Here is a 15,705-nt window from a genome sequence, read left to right as displayed (position 1 = left end):
CTTTTCTCAACCATCTTTGTTGCACATTCCATGGCACATATAAAATTTTAAAGTTTTCTATAGCCTGATAAAAGGCAAGAAATGAAGACATTTACAGCACTTAACGAGCTACCCTGATGTGATACAACCTGTCAATCATAATGCAATTTTAAAAGAGTGAGCAAAAGATAGGCAAAGGCAGCAAAAGCAGAGCCTTTTATTTCAAAATCAAAATGTTGCCTGTAGTATATTTTTAAGAGCTCTGAGGTTAAAAAAAAATTCACCCCACAAAATCAGAGTAAGTTTACTCAGAAGACCATTACTCTGGATATTTGTCTGTGCAAATCTAAGGAAGACACTGGCAGTTGTAACACTGTTAGGAGTGACTACAACGTTCCACATAGATATTTCATTTAAAGTCCACTGAATCATGACCAAGAAAGATCTTGTAGTCAAAGCAAATATCATTTTCTAGGACAAAATATGATTCTCAATAGTGCTTCAGCAGTACCAAGCTGGCTTTTACCTGTGTAAGAACTCCTGACTGAATCTGTAGTGGCTGAGCTGCCGGTGCCTGGGGTACAATGGGCACAGCATTATCCATCCTCACAGGGAATCCAGAATGCTTTGTTGTTGCTTGTAGTCCAGCTATTGAAAACAGTATCACAGTTAAGTTGCTTTGCTAGGTCTGGGAGTATTGTCTGTTTTAGATGTTTTTGTATTTAACTTTTCTGTTCAAACAATACACCACTCAAGTTTTAGTTCTAGAGACAAGTAAGACAAAGAAGTTTTATTCCCAGATGTGTTGGAAGTTAAAAGGGAGACTTAATTCCTTTCAGGTTTGATTAATAGAAAAACGTCTGATACAGGGAGGCCTGGTTTTAAAGAATTCTAGATTTTCTTTATGCTACAAAATTTAAGACATAGTACTCATCCCATCCCCATTAACAGGACAGGCAAAAAAATAAACAAGTCCTTCACGTGGTAAGTTACATTCACTTTTTAATCCACTACAGGAAAGAAAACACTTCAGTTTTTTAAAAGAGTATAATCTCTTAAAAGTATGACTTAATAATAACTTGGGGCTAATTAAGAAAAATTATGCCTATAATCCTAGCACTGTGGAAGGCCGAAGCGGGTGGATTGCTTGAGCTCAGGAGTCTGAGACCAGCCTGAGCAAAAATCAAGACCCCCATCTCTATTAAAAATAGAAAAACTGAGGCAAGAGGATGGCTGGAGCCTGACTTGGAAGCTGCTGTAAGCTATGATGCCATGGCACTCTACTCAAGGCGACAGTTTGAGACTCTGTCTCAAAAAAAAAGAAAAATTCTGAAAAGCTCAATGATTTTTAATCTAAGTTACCCTTTGGTTTAACATTTTTTTCAATTTTTTTTTTTTTCTGAGACAGAGTTTCATGTTGTCGCCCTCAGTAGAGTACTGTGACATCATAGCTCACAGCAACCTCTAATTCTTGGGCTCAAGTGATTCTCTTGTCTCAGGCTCCAGAGTAGCTGGGACTACAGATGCCTGCCACAACGCCCGCTATTTTTCTTTTGTTTTTTTTTTTCTTTCTTTCTTTCTTTTTTTTTTTATTGTTAAGTCATAGCTACGTACATTAGTACAATCAAGGGGTACAATGTGCTGGTTTCATATACAATCTGAAAAATTCTCATCAAACTGTTCAACGAAGCATTCATGGCACTTTCTTAGTTATTGTATGTAGACATTTATATTCTGCATTTAGTAAGTTTCACCTGTACCCATTCTAAGATGCACCGTACGAAGGTGTGGCCACACCCATTACCCTCCCTCCACCTTCCTTGGCCCTTTCCCCATATTCTTGTGCTATACTTGGGTTATAGCCTTCATGTGAAAGCTATAAATTAGCTTCATAGTAGGGCTGAGTACACTGGATACTTTTTCTTCCATTCCTGAGATACTGTGCTAAGATAAGAATATGTTCCAGCTCCATCATCCATGTAAAATGAAAGAGGTAAAGTCTCCATCTTTCTTTAAGGCTGCATAATAGTCCATGGTATACACATGTACCACAATTTGCTAGTCCATTCGTGGGTCGATGGGCACTTGGGCTTCTTCCATGACTTAGCAATTGTGAAATGGGCTGCAATAAACATTCTGGTACACATGTCTTTGTTATATTGTGATTTATGGTCTTCTGGGTATAAACCTAGTAAAGGAATTATAGGATCAAATGGCCGGTCTATTTTTAGGTCCCTAAGTATTCTCCAAACATCCTTCCAGAAGGAACGTATTAGTGAGCATTCCCACCAGCAGTGTAGAAGTGTGCCGTTTCCTCCACATCCACGCCAACATCTCTGGTTTTGGGATTTTGTTATGTGGGCTACTCTTACTGGGGTTAGGTGATATCTCAAAGTAGTTTTGATTTGCATTTCTCTGATGATTATGGATGATGAGCTTTTTTTCATGTGTTTGTACATCATGCATCTGTCTTCTTTAGAGAAGTTTCTCTTCAAGTCCCTTGCCCACCCTGAGATGGGGTCACGTGTTCTTTTCTTGCTAATACGTTTGAGTTCTCTGTGGATTCTGGTTATTAGACCTTTATCAGAAGTATAACCTGCAAATATTTTCTCCCATTCTGAGGGCTGTCTGCTTGCTTTACTTACTAAGTTCTTGGCTGTGAGCAGCTTTTTAGTTTGATCAGGCCCCAGGAGTGTATTTTTGATACAGCTTCAATTGCCTGGGAGTCCTCCTCATAAAATATTCACCCAGGCCAATTCCTTCAAGAGTTTTCCTTGCACTTTCTTCAAGTATTTTTATAGTTTCATGTCTTAAGTTTAAATCTTTTATCCAGCGAGAGTCTATCTTAGTTAATGGTGAAAGGTGTGGGTCCAGTTTCAGTCTTTTACAGATCGCCAGCACCATTTGTTAAACAGGGAATCTTTTCCCCACTGAATGTTTTTAATTGGCTTGTCAAAGATCAAATAACGGTAAGTAGCTGGATCCATCTCTTGGTTCTCTATTCTGTTCCACACAGCTACTTCTCTGTTTTTGGGCCAGTACCATGCTGTTTTGATCACTATTGATTTATAGTACAGTCTCAGGTATGGTAGCATGATTCCTCCTGCTGTGTTTTTATTGCTGAGTAATGTTTTGGCTATTCGAGGTTTTTTCTGATTCCATATAAAACGAAGTATTATTTTTTTCAAGATCTTTAAAATATGACAATGGAGCTTTAATAGGAATTGCATTAAAATTATATATTGCTTTGGGTAGTATAGGCATTTTAACAATGTTGATTCTTCCCAGCCATGAGCATGGTATGTTTTTCCATTTGTTAACATCTTCAGCTATTTCTTTTCTTAAAGTTTCATAGTTCTCTTTGTAGAGATCTTTCACGTCCTTTGTTAGGTATACTCCCAAATATTTCATCTTCTTTGGCATTACTGTTAAAGGAATAAAGTCCTTGACTTTTTTCGATTTGGTTATTGTTGGTAGATATAAAGGCTACAGATTTATGGGTGTCGATTTTGTAGCCTGTGACATTGCTGTATTCCTTGATCACTTCTAAAAGTTTTGTAGTAGAATCCCTGGTGGTTTTCAGATATACGATCATACCATCTGCTAAGAGTGAAAGTTTGATCTCTTCTGACCCTATGTGGATACCCTTGATCGCCTTTTCTTCCCTAATTGAAATGGCTAGAACTTCCATTACAATGTTAAAGAGCAATGGAGACAATGGGCAACCTTGCCTGGTTCCTGATCTAAGTGGAAATGATTTCAATTTAACTCCATTCAATACAATATTGGCTGTGGGTTTGTTGTAGATGGCCTCTATCGGTTTAAGAAATGTCCCTTCTATACCAATTCTCTTAAGTGTTCTGATCATGAAGGGATGCTGGATATTATCGAAAGCTTTTTCTGCATCAATTGAAAGAATCATATGGTCCTTATTTTTTAGTTTATTTATGTGCTGAATTACATTTATAGATTTACGTATATTGAACCAGCCTTGTGACCCTGGGATAAATCCCAGTTGGTCGTGGTGTATAATTTTTTTGATGCGTTGTTGGATTCTGTTTGTTAGTATCTTATTGAGTATTTTAGCATCAATATTCATTAGTGATATTGGTCTATAATTTTCTTTTCTTGTTGGGTCTATCCCTGGTTTGGGGATCAAGGTGATGTTTGCTTCATAGAATGTGCTAGGTAATATTCCTTCTTTTTCTACATTTTGGAAGAGGTTTAGTAGTATAGGTACTAGTTCTTCTTTAAAGGTTTGGTAGAATTCTGGTGTAAAGCCATCTGGTCCTGGGCTTTTCTTTTTAGGGAAATTTTGTATAGTTGATGCTATTTCAGAACTTGATATAGGCCTGTTCAACATTTCCACTTCATTCTGGCTAAGTCTTGGTAGGTGGTGTACTTCCAGGTATTGGTCAATTTCTTTCAGATTTTCATATTTCTGAGAGTAGAGTTTCTTATAGTATTTGTTAAGGATATTTTGAATTTCTGAGGGGTCTGTTGTCATTTCATCGTTACCATTTCTGACTGATGAAATTAAGGATTTTACTCTTTTTTTCCTGGTTAGGTTGGCCAAAGGTTTATCTATTTTATTGATCTTTTCAAAAAACCAACTTTTGGATTTATTGATCTGTTGTATAATTCTTTTGTTTTCAATTTCATGTAATTCTGCTCTGATTTTTGGTTATTTCTTTTCTTCTGCTAGGTTTGTGGTTGGAGTGTTCTTCCTTCTCCAGTTGCTTGAGATGTCCCAGTAAGTTATTAACTTCCTCTCTTTCTCTTTTCTTGAGGAAGGCTTGCAGTGCTATTAATTTCCCTCTTAGGACTGCTTTTGCAGTATCCCAGAGGTTCTGGTAATTCATGTCTTCATTGTTGTTTTATTCCAAAAATTTGGTGATTTCCTTCTTAATCTCATCTATAACCCATCTATCCTTCAACATAAGGTTGTTTAGCTTCCATGTTTTTATATGGGTATGCAGGTGCCTGTTGTTACTGAGTTCAACTTTTATTCCATGATGGTCTGAGAAGATGCAAGGAATAATTTCTATTTTTTTTTAAATTTGGTGAGGTTAGATTTGTGGCCTAGGATGTGGTCAATTTTGGAGTATGTTCTGTGGGCTGATGAGAAGAATGTGTATTCAGTTTTGTTGGGATGAAATATTCTGTAGATGTCTGTTAAGTCCAGATGTTGAATGGTTAAGTTTAAATCTAAAATTTCTTTGCTTAGCTTCTTTTTGGAGGATCTATCCAGAACTGCTAAAGGGGTGTTAAAATCTCCAACTACTATGGAACTGGAGGAAATCAAGTTGCTCATGTCTGTTAGAGTTTCTCTTAAAAATTGAGGTGCATTCTGGTTGGTTGCATAAATATTAATAATTGAAGTTCCTCTTTCCTCTTTAGCCAAGGACCCGCGAACATGGGCCGCGTTCGCACCAAAACCGTGAAGAAGGCAGCCCGGGTCATCATCAAGAAGTACTACACCCATCTGGGCAACGACTTTCACACGAACAAGCGCGTGTGTGAGGAGATTGCCATCATTCCCAGCAAGAAGCTATGCAACAAGATAGCCAGCTATGTCACACACCTGATGAAAAGGATCCAGAGGGGCCCAGTGAGAGGCATCTCCATCAAGCTGCAGGAAGAGGAGAGGGAGAGGAGAGACAACTATGTCCCTGAGGTCTCAGCCCTAGATCAGGAGATCATTGAAGTAGATCCTGACACTAAGGAAATGCTGAAGCTTTTGGACTTTGGCAGTCTGTCCAACCTCCAGGTCACTCAGCCTACAGTTGGGATGAATTTCAAAACACCACGTGGAACTGTTTGAATCTATCTTCTGTGTGCTGTAATATTCTAATAAATCTGGGACAACGGCAAAAAAAAAAAATAATAATTGAAATCTCATCATATTGAGTATTATCTTTAACAAATATGAAGTGTCCATCCTTATCTTTCCTTATTTTGGTTGGTTTAAAGGCTATTGCATCTGTGAATAGGACTGCAACGCCTGCTTTTTTCTGCTTTACATTTGCCTGGAGTACAGGTGACCATCCCTTCACCTCTATATTTGTCTTTTAATGTAAGATGCAATTCTTGTATGCAGCAGATATCTGGCTTGAGTTTTTGTATCCAGTCAGCCAACCTGTGCCTCTTTAGAGGACAATTTAAACCATTCACATTAATTGAGAATATTGATAAGCCTTTCAAGAGTCCAGTGGACATTTTTAATCCTTTTGTGACTGTGGAAGTTGGCATTTGATCAAAATTTTTTGGGTGGGTTTACTTTTGTGGTGGAGGGTTATGCTAGTCTTTATGAAGGATAGGTCTGAGAATATCCTGGAAAGCTGGTTTAGTTATGGCAAATTTCTTCAATATGTGAATGTCATTAAAGTACTTAATTTCTCCTTCATAAATGAAACTCAGTTTAGCTGGGTATAGGGTTGAAAGTTATTTTGTTTTAGGAGATTAAAAGTTGATGACCATCCTCTTTTAGCTTGAAAGGTTTCAGCAGAGAGATCTGCAGTTATTCTGATATTCTTCCCCTTGTAATGGTTTTCTTTTGTCTGGCAGCTTTCAGAATTTTCTCCTTCATATTAACTTTAGTGAAATTGGTTATGATGTGTCTGGGGGATGTCTTATTTGGGTTAAGTTGTGCTGGAGTTCTGAAACTGTCTGCTATCTGAATTTCAGAATCTCTTGGCATGTCTGGAAAGTTCTCCTTCATAATCTCATGGAGAAGAGACTCTGTACCTTGTGAAGCCACTTCATTACTTTCAGGGATCCTTATAAGAAAAATATTGGTTTTCTTCGAATTATCCCCAGAGCTCTCTGAGAGAGTGATCTGTTTTTGCCCTCCATTTCTCTTCCTCTTTGAGAGTTTGGGAGCATTCGAAAGCTTTGTCTTCAATGTCAGAAATCCTTTCTTCTGCTTGCTCCATTCTGTTACTGAGGGATTCTATTGTATTTTTCAGATCTTTGGGGGATGCAACTTCTTGTCTCAATGTGTCAAAATCTTTGCTGATTTGGTCTTGGAATTCGTTGAATTCTTGAGATATCTTTTGGGTTACTACTTGGAATTCTATTCGATCTTATTTGCTATCCAGATTCTGAATTCGATTTCTGACATCTCAGCTATTTGTTTGTTCTGTGTCTGCCCCATTGATCCTTGGGAGAGTTGATCTACTCTGATTATTCATATTGGCAGAGTTTTTCTGTTGATTTCACGTCATGATTGTTTTTCACCATTGCCTCTGGCCATCCTCAGAGTTGGGGAGGTGTCTCTCCAAGATTAGACCCCAGCAGGATCACTCTACTGTTGCTGGATCTTTGTAGGGAGTGACCCTAGGTAGTTCCTCTGGGGCTGCCCCAGCCAGGGAGTTGTGGTTGTGGAAGCAGCTCTGGAGTGTGACACACCCAGATCCAGTAACAAGGCTGGGGGTGGTGTACATGGTTCTGGGAGTGCCTGGCACCCAGTGACTTTGGCACAGAGAGCCTAAGGCTCCAGCAGTCTCTGGCCAGGAGAAGGGTTCCGCTCAGAGGCAGGGAGGGCTCCGGAGGGCACACGGCTACCAGAGTCCCTGGCCAGACAAGCAGGCCGGTGTGGAGGCAGGGAGAGTACAGGAGGGAGGACATGGGGTTCCGCAGGTCCTGCAGTTCCTGGTCAGGGCGTGTGGAGGCCCAGCAGGTGCGGGTCGCAGGTCAGGGGTCGCAGCGCAGTTCTTACAGAGGTGTGTGTGGCGCAGCTCTTACAGAGGTCCAGGTGGAGCCAATTGTGGTCAAGGCGCAGCTCTTACGGAGGTCCGGGCAGCCCAGTTCTTAAGGAGGTCCGGGCGGTATGTCAAGATTTGATACTCATCTGTGTTAGTTTGCTAAGGCTGCCATAACAAAGTACCACAGACTGGGTAGCTTAAATAACAGAAATGTCTTTCTCATTCTAGGTTCTTCTAGGTTCACCTAGGACTTCTAGGTTTCGGAGCCTAGAAGTCCAGGACCAAGGTGTAGGCAGGTCTGTTTTCTTCTGAGCCTCTTTCCTTGGCTTGCAGATGGCCTCTTTCTTTTTGTGTCTTCACATGGTCTTTCCTCTGTGCAGGACTATCCCTGGTCTATTTTTTTTTTTTTTTAGAGACAGGGTCTCGCACTTGCTCAGGCTGGTCTTGAATCCATGAGCTTAGGCAATCCCCCCACCTCAGACTCCCAGAGTGTTAGGTTTATAGGCTTGAGCCACTGTGCTCAACCTGTTTAAAATGTTTTAAAGGAAGTTTTTCCCTACTCCTCAAAAAATATAACCTAGTTCACAAATCAGTCATATATTTATCTTAACCAGTGCATGAACTGAAGAAATTATGCCTAGGATAAAAATACAGAACCTCTGTAAGTTGACCACCTAAGGGACTATAACAGGTCAACATACAGAAGTGGTCAAAGGGACTAAGCCTACTGTACTGAACCGTACATGTAGTACATATCCAGCCTATGAAAATTCAGTCAACTAAGGAGGTGGTAATGTAGGTAGGTGGTCAACTACAGAGGTTCTACTGTATTTTAAAAGACCATTTGGTTTACAAAAACATTTCTCTAGTTATTTTAGAAATTAGCTAGGAAAATTAAGAATTTTGCTGCCTTTATAATAGTTACTGTGCCTTATTTATCTTTTTATACATTATGCTCTTAGCACAAATATTGAATGAATGTTTCTTATAAATAGGAAGATCTTTTACTGGGGGAAAAGGGGCTGAAGACAGTTCTTCCTTTTGCCAAGACTTTAGAAAAGAGCCTTCTCAAGAAAGCTCTCTCATTATCATGGAGCAGTTTTCTTCTAAACTTACCCTTATCAAACCCTTCAATATAGAGAAATGAAGTTTCTATTATGCCTCCAATTCACTAATGCTTGCAATTTTGTTAAGTGAATATATAAATGGAACTTTTAGGAGACAAGGTCTTGCTCTATCACCCAGCACAGAGGTATGACCAAAGCTCACTATAGCCTCAAACTCCCGGGCTAGAGTAATCTTCCTACCTCAGGTAACTATGACTACAGTTGCACACCACCACTCCTAGTTAATTAAAAAATTTTTTTTGTAGAGACAAGGTCTATGTTGCTCAAGGTGGTCTTAAACTCCTGGCCTCAAGCAATCCTCCCTCTTTAGCCTCCCAAAGTGCTGGGATTAGAGGCATAAGCCACAATGCTTGGCTTGAACATTTTAACGAGAAGACTCAGTGACATTCTAAGCTATCACCAACTAATTTATCCTAATATTACTATGGAGATATTAAATGAGCGTAACTCATAAATCATACTACTGCAATTTTCAGCAAGTCTTCCAATTTTCCACTTTAGTAATTAAGGAATAATTTAACAAGAAGTTGTCACAAAGAAAAATACAATCCAGACATGTATAAAATAAGAGGAAATAGTAAAATATGAATTAAAATACTTCGCCAATATCTTTCTTTTAAAAAGCACTATTTATATAAAAATGAAAAGTAACAAATCCATATATCAAGATAAACGAGGTGTCAGGCATGCTTCCTTAGGCAGCTTGTCTACAGGTCTATAGTGTCAGGATGCAAGCCTAACTACCAGACAGTGTTCTTATAATAGCCTCCTAGAAATTGGTAGGAAGTATGGAGGGAAAATTTAGGAGGAAATGTTCACTATAGAAGCTCATCACTTCTCAGCCTTTTGGCTAAGATCAAGTGTAGAAGTTCATCTATGGTTCCTGGGATGATAAAAAAAAAGGGGAACAAAATTACAGAATACAGTTATCACTGAACACAATGTCTATTTTGGTCGACTGAAATAGTATGGAAAGCAGGATTTATATTAATAGTACTGACCTACAGATGTGGAGTGTCCAATCTGTGACCTGCTAATTTTGTGAGGACATTTTTTGCTTATCTGTGTGGGGTCTGGTATCACAAAAAGCATGCACAGACCTTTGTTTTTCCAATCAGCTTTCATTAGCGATTGTGTATTCAACGCTTCACCCAAGACAACTCATATCCATCCAAAGTGCAATGGAGGAAAAAAAAATGGATGCCCCTGCTCTAAAGTACATAGTATTAAATTGCTACAATAATTTAGATTAAGCCACAGTAGGCAAGCTAGTTTAAAACTAGTTTCTTCTTTCCACAAGTGGGAACAGATAAAAGGCAATAATTTCGGAAGAAGAATTTGTTCCATTTTCTGCTATTTTTGTTTTTGTTTTATTAAACAGTCCTTTAAATATAGAACCTTGAAAGTATGGGAAGAAGAGTAATTGCCTAACTGACGAGGGTCTATTCTCTTCTAAGTAGAGGATGGTCAAAGAAAAGTGGGCAACCTGGAATAGAGAACTGTTGGGCAAAAATCGGAAAACTGTGGTGGCTGGCAAATGAACCAATGACTCTTTACAGCTGTGAACTTAAACACTGAGAGGCAGTACAGAATACTACTTCAAAAGACATAAGCTCTGAATTCTACCACCTGGAATTAAATCATGGTTCTTCCATAATTAGTTATAATACTTTGGGCAGATGAGGGAATTGTGCTCAATTTTCTCATTTACAAGCTGGGGATGACATTACCCACCTCTTAAGGATGTTAGTGAGGATGAATTAATAAAGGAAAAGGCACTTACATATCAAGTATCATCACATCACCTTAATTTTAAAACTCTCCTTCACTGGGAAATTTTAAAATTTGTTCCACTAGCTCTTCCAACCTTATACTTAACCTAATTATACCAAAAAAGGTTACCCCATTTTCCTCCCTCTACCTTTTCAGTTTACATTTTGTTTTGTTAAAGGAACTCAAAAGTTCTTTTTTGCTTCATCTCTTAAGTGTCATCTGAAAAGCAGCAGAAAACTTCAGGGTCCCACATGTAAAAACTGTTCCAATGAAACTCACTTTGGAAAACGTGGAGGAAAAGTGTGGCTAATTTGCTAAATTCAGCAGAAGAATTAATTACTCAACATATGACAACCCACAGTATAGAATGCACTATTATGAAGTATATGCAGAGAATAATTTGTTAAGTCAAGCTAAATTTGCATTTACGGATTTTGAATCTGCTCCTCCGCTCGCCCTGTGGTTTCTCCCTGGTTTACATTGCTATCGCTCTCCTGTCCTCCCGGTAATCTCTCAGTCTCCCCTAGCCCCTCTTTTCCTTCTGTTTGCTCCGACTCTGTCAGAAACCAAAGAAACAAAAGAGTCACAGTCAGTAAGTAACTGATGGTAAAAAGACAAAAATGCTACCTGCTTCTATGTTAAGAATTATGTGACGCCTCAGTCCTGGTTTATTCTCACAGGGCATAGACACTGACTTTCCATTGGGAAAGTTAAACGTCTCATCAGTATACAGCCTTTAAATAACTTATCAAATCATTAAATATACATTTCCTTTGTTTCAGAACAAAAGGACTAGACAGATTGCATTATAAAACAACAACAAGAAAATAAAGAATAGAGGTGTGAAAATTAAAAATCTTTTTTTTTTTTTTTGAGACAGAGTCTCAAGCTGTTGCCCTGGGTAGAGTGCCATGGCATCACAGCTCACAGCAACCTCAAACCCTTGGGCTTAAACAATTCTCTTGCCTCAGCCTCCCAAGGTTGTAGTTGTCATTGTTGTTTGGCAGGCCTGGGGTGGATTCAAACACGCCAGCTCCAGTGTATGTGGCTGGCGCCCTAGCCTCTGAGCTACAGGTGCCAGGCCCAAAATTAAAAATCTTATTACAACACATAGAGTCAATCTCCTCCTTCAGCTATTTTGTTCCTCTGTTGACAGGAATGATACGATTCATAGACTAAAGCAGATAATTTTTTTTTTTTTTTTGTAGAGACAGAGTCTCACTTTACCGCCCTCAGTAGAGTGCCATGATGTCACAGGACTCACAGCAACCTCCAGCTCTTGGGCTTTCGAGATTCTCCTGCCTCAGCCTCCTGAGCAGCTGGGACTACAGGCACCCGCCACAACGCCCAGCTATTTTTTTGTTGCAGTTCAGCCGGGGCTGGGTTTGAACCCGCCACCCTCGGTATTAGGGGCCGACGCCCTACTCACTGAGCCACAGGCACCACCGTAAAGCAGATTATCTTAATGCCTCCCCACATAAGCATCTCAGCTTGTAGAATTTTTCAATACAATAAGCGATGATCTTTACTTCTGAATATAATTTAAGAGGTGTCTTTTTTTTTTTTTTGAGACAGAGTCTCACTTTGTCCCCCTCAGTAGAAGTGCCGTGGTGTCACATCTCACAGCAATCTCAAACTCTTGGGCTTAAGCAATTCTCTTGCCTCAGCCTAACAAGTAGCTGGGACTACAGGTGCCCGCCACAATGCCTGGCTATTTTTAGAGATGAGGTCTTGCTCTGGCTCAGGCTGGTCTCGAACCTGTGGGCTCGGGTAATCCACCTGCCTTGGCCTCCCAAGTGCTGGGATTACAGGCATGAGCCACCGCACCCGGCCCAATTAAAGAGGTTTCTACATTCTTAAACATGATTTTTACATTTTAGAATAAAATTACCTTTTATTTGGAATATAATTCCATAATAGAATGTTATAGGAAGTAAGATTAAATATATAGCAATTCTGGTTACAACTAATTTTTTCAAGCTGTATATAATCAGCATATTGATAGATACATGCTTATATAAGTTAAGATATGACACTTCCAAGGATTCAATGGGCAAGAAAACTGGTATCAGGCAATTTGATTAAGGAAACACAAATTGAGCGCCTATAATTCTCAGATAGTATTATAATTAGATAAACAACACAAAAAGAGAAAAATCTACTTTGTGATATCACCCAATTTTAGTTATCCTAATCATCAGAGATAGAGTTTAAACTTGTCAAAGATCAGAACTAAACAACTACATCTGCCTAAATCATTATCAAATCATGAAATAGACATTTTTTTTGTTTGTTTGTTTCAGAACAAAGCAGGTAGGTCTAATATAATATCATATAATACAGGAGTTTCCTCACTTACTTTGAAATGCAGGTGGACATACTATAAATGTTTGTTGGAATGGATCTGTCTGAGTGCAAATCTGGGTGGTCCCAGGCTGCAAGGAAACACCCTGCTGGGCAACTCCAGGAACTGGTGCCGCAGATGGTGGGTACAGAGCTGACTGGTAGTTTAGCAGTGAGACATCCGAATTAGCCAGAGAAAGAGTAGCAGCTGCTGCAGTAGAACTGGAAGCTAGAACACTGGCCTAAAAACAAAAGGACTGCATTTGTACACTTGCATAAAGTGGAAATAGACAATATACAGAAAATATAGGGAAAATATACAGAAAAATAGGAAATATACAGAATTTACCCAGAAAAACTGAGAACAAAGTTTTAAAATATAACCTGAACTGTCCTTGAAATAACTCTCTGCTTAAGAAATTTTCTCAGTCCCTAAATTTAAGGAATATTATAAAGTTGAATAAGCAAAGAATAACAAACAGTACTGTACTGGTTATGGCTATACATACCATGTATAAACACTAACTACTTCGGTACAAAAAAATAGAAAATTCCACCAAAATTTCATAAGCTCTTTCAGTTAAAAAGTAGACCTAGCGGGCGGCACCTGTGCCTCAAAGGAGTAGGGCGCTGGCCCCATATGCCGGAAGGGGTGGGTTCAAACCCAGCCCCAGTCAAAAACTGCAAAAAAAAAAAAAGTAGACCTACCTAAGAAACCAGAAAGCTTTCATCTTCACAAATAAGCTTACCTGTAAATATTACTCATTAGCAAACAAATGCAAAACTACCCTTAAGGTCAATGATTGGAAACCTTTCAAAACAGTAATGAAATATAAAATCCTTCTTCTAATAGGAAAGAAGAGTCATCCGGGTAAAGTTAATACAACTAACAGCAATACAACAATTGGACCCCATTTATTTGACTGTGCTAAGACATACGAGGGCATGGATTAAGTCTTTGTATGTAATTTTTGTCAGCACATGACTGGAAGGTGTTATGTCTATCCTGTCTTCCATTAACTTTTGCCAAATATAAAATTCTTAAACAACAAGATCACTATAACAAAGACTGGTTCCTCACCCTGTAATCTTACTAAGTTTCTCTCCCACTTAGGCTTGAGTTCCCAATCATTTGCTGAATACCTGATTGTGCACTGTATTGAGCTGGTTGCTGAAGCTCATGGTTAGATTTGTGCTTGTATTTGGGGCAACATGTGTAGTGAAGGGACTCTTGATCTGACTCACTGTATCATACATGTGAACCCTCCGCTTGCAGATCTCCATGTTCTGAAAACAGGACTTAACACTGAAAAAGAGATTAAGATCGACACATGAATGCTGAGATTTAAACAGATAGAAAATAACTCAATGAACACAGATTCAAGTTTTTCTTCCAAGCACTTTCAGAATAAGATGAATCAAAAGATTTTTATAATCATGAAGAGGAAAAATACACATCTAATTTTTAATCTTGTGATTTTTCAATGAGAAAGAAGAGCATCGGTGAGCACCAAAGCTGCTGCTCACTTTATAGTTCCATTTGTAAAGACAAAGACCACATCATGGCAAAAAGCCCCCAAATATACCATACTCACTGATTGCTATGTGGAAAATCCAGAAGGTGAGTCATTGTCACAAACTGATGGTTAAGAGTTTTCAGAGGAGTAATTCTCTTATCTGCATCAATTGTCAGCATTTTTTTTAACAAATCAATGTATTCTCTTCGATCTGCCTTCTCTGCCAACATATCTGTTCCCTCTAAGTCTGTAGACATATTCACCTTTAGAGGAAAATTTAGAAATATTATACCTCTTCACCTAAACTTTAATGCTGACACTAAACAGCTGCTTTTTCTCTAAACTATTATATAAAATCATCAGAAGAGAAATCTGGGGAAATTCTTTTTATTACAGTATAATCATTTTCACAGGAGGAAGAAGCTCTTTTTATGCTAATTAAAATCTTCATTTAAATTTTGTAGAATAAAATTGATAAATTCTTGTCATAAAAATTTCAAACAAGCAAAAGTTATTTCTTAGATATAAAAGTTTCCACTATTGAAAATATTAAATAAGTATAAATGTTCAGAGTTTGTCACATAATCAGCACTCAATAAATATAGTTCTTACGCAAGCATTTATTTAGTAGAGAAAATGGGACAAGAAGGAAACCTTCATTGAGTAATACTTTAAAACATCAATACATAACAAGACTAAGCAAAGCAAGGAAGAAATGTATAATTCTAAAAGCATACTTTGTTTGGATTCAAATGTTCTTTTAATATAATATGGCAGAATATTAATGTATTTTTCTATATAAAGTGAAAATGAATGCTAGAAAGAGATTAAATCCATCTTCAGTATAATCAACAGAGGTGTATCTTTGATTAAATAAATACATGTCTAACTTTCTGAAATTGTCCATACTTACCTGAGCCATGTCATCTAAACAGTTAAAAATGTATTTTCGAGCTTCTTTTGATTTTATTCCAGTCTCCAGTTCATGTTCTTCGGGTGTCTAAAAAATATGGACTTTTTAAATTCTATCTGTATATTATTTTCACATTTTATTCAAAATCGAAGCCAGCATACAAAGAGGTTAAGTGTTGTCACCTTGCCAACCATAGATGGCAAACATGGAAGTAATTTATAATCAGAAAATATTCTGGAGAGATGAGACCTTGATATCTACTCACCCTTTCAACAGCGATAAAATACACGTGCAAGCAATGATGCAGCGTAATTCCTAATGAAGTGGCAGGTAAAAGGGGACAAACC

At 38.2% G+C, this 15,705-nt stretch overlaps 1 protein-coding gene across 3 annotated transcripts in view; it reads right to left on the bottom strand.

Moving 5' to 3' along the window:
• Positions 1-15,705, bottom strand: part of HIPK1 (homeodomain interacting protein kinase 1) — a 68,667-nt gene that overhangs the window by 15,480 nt on the left and 37,482 nt on the right. For 2 of the 3 annotated variants that reach the window (XM_053591236.1, XM_053591235.1), the window contains exons 5-9: positions 15,359-15,445; positions 14,524-14,708; positions 14,072-14,234; positions 12,945-13,170; positions 506-627 (exon numbers count right to left, since the gene is read on the bottom strand). In XM_053591236.1, coding sequence (XP_053447211.1) covers positions 506-627; positions 12,945-13,170; positions 14,072-14,234; positions 14,524-14,708; positions 15,359-15,445 — 783 coding nt within the window. The remainder of the gene's footprint in view (positions 1-505; positions 628-12,944; positions 13,171-14,071; positions 14,235-14,523; positions 14,709-15,358; positions 15,446-15,705) is intronic. The other variant, XM_053591237.1, reaches the window with a different exon arrangement.

This window comes from Nycticebus coucang, chromosome 5 (genome assembly GCF_027406575.1).
Source record: "Nycticebus coucang isolate mNycCou1 chromosome 5, mNycCou1.pri, whole genome shotgun sequence".
In the NCBI taxonomy this organism is placed as follows: domain Eukaryota; kingdom Metazoa; phylum Chordata; class Mammalia; order Primates; family Lorisidae; genus Nycticebus; species Nycticebus coucang.
Note: the sequence above shows the minus strand (reverse complement) of the source record. Positions and strands in the feature narration are given on the sequence as shown.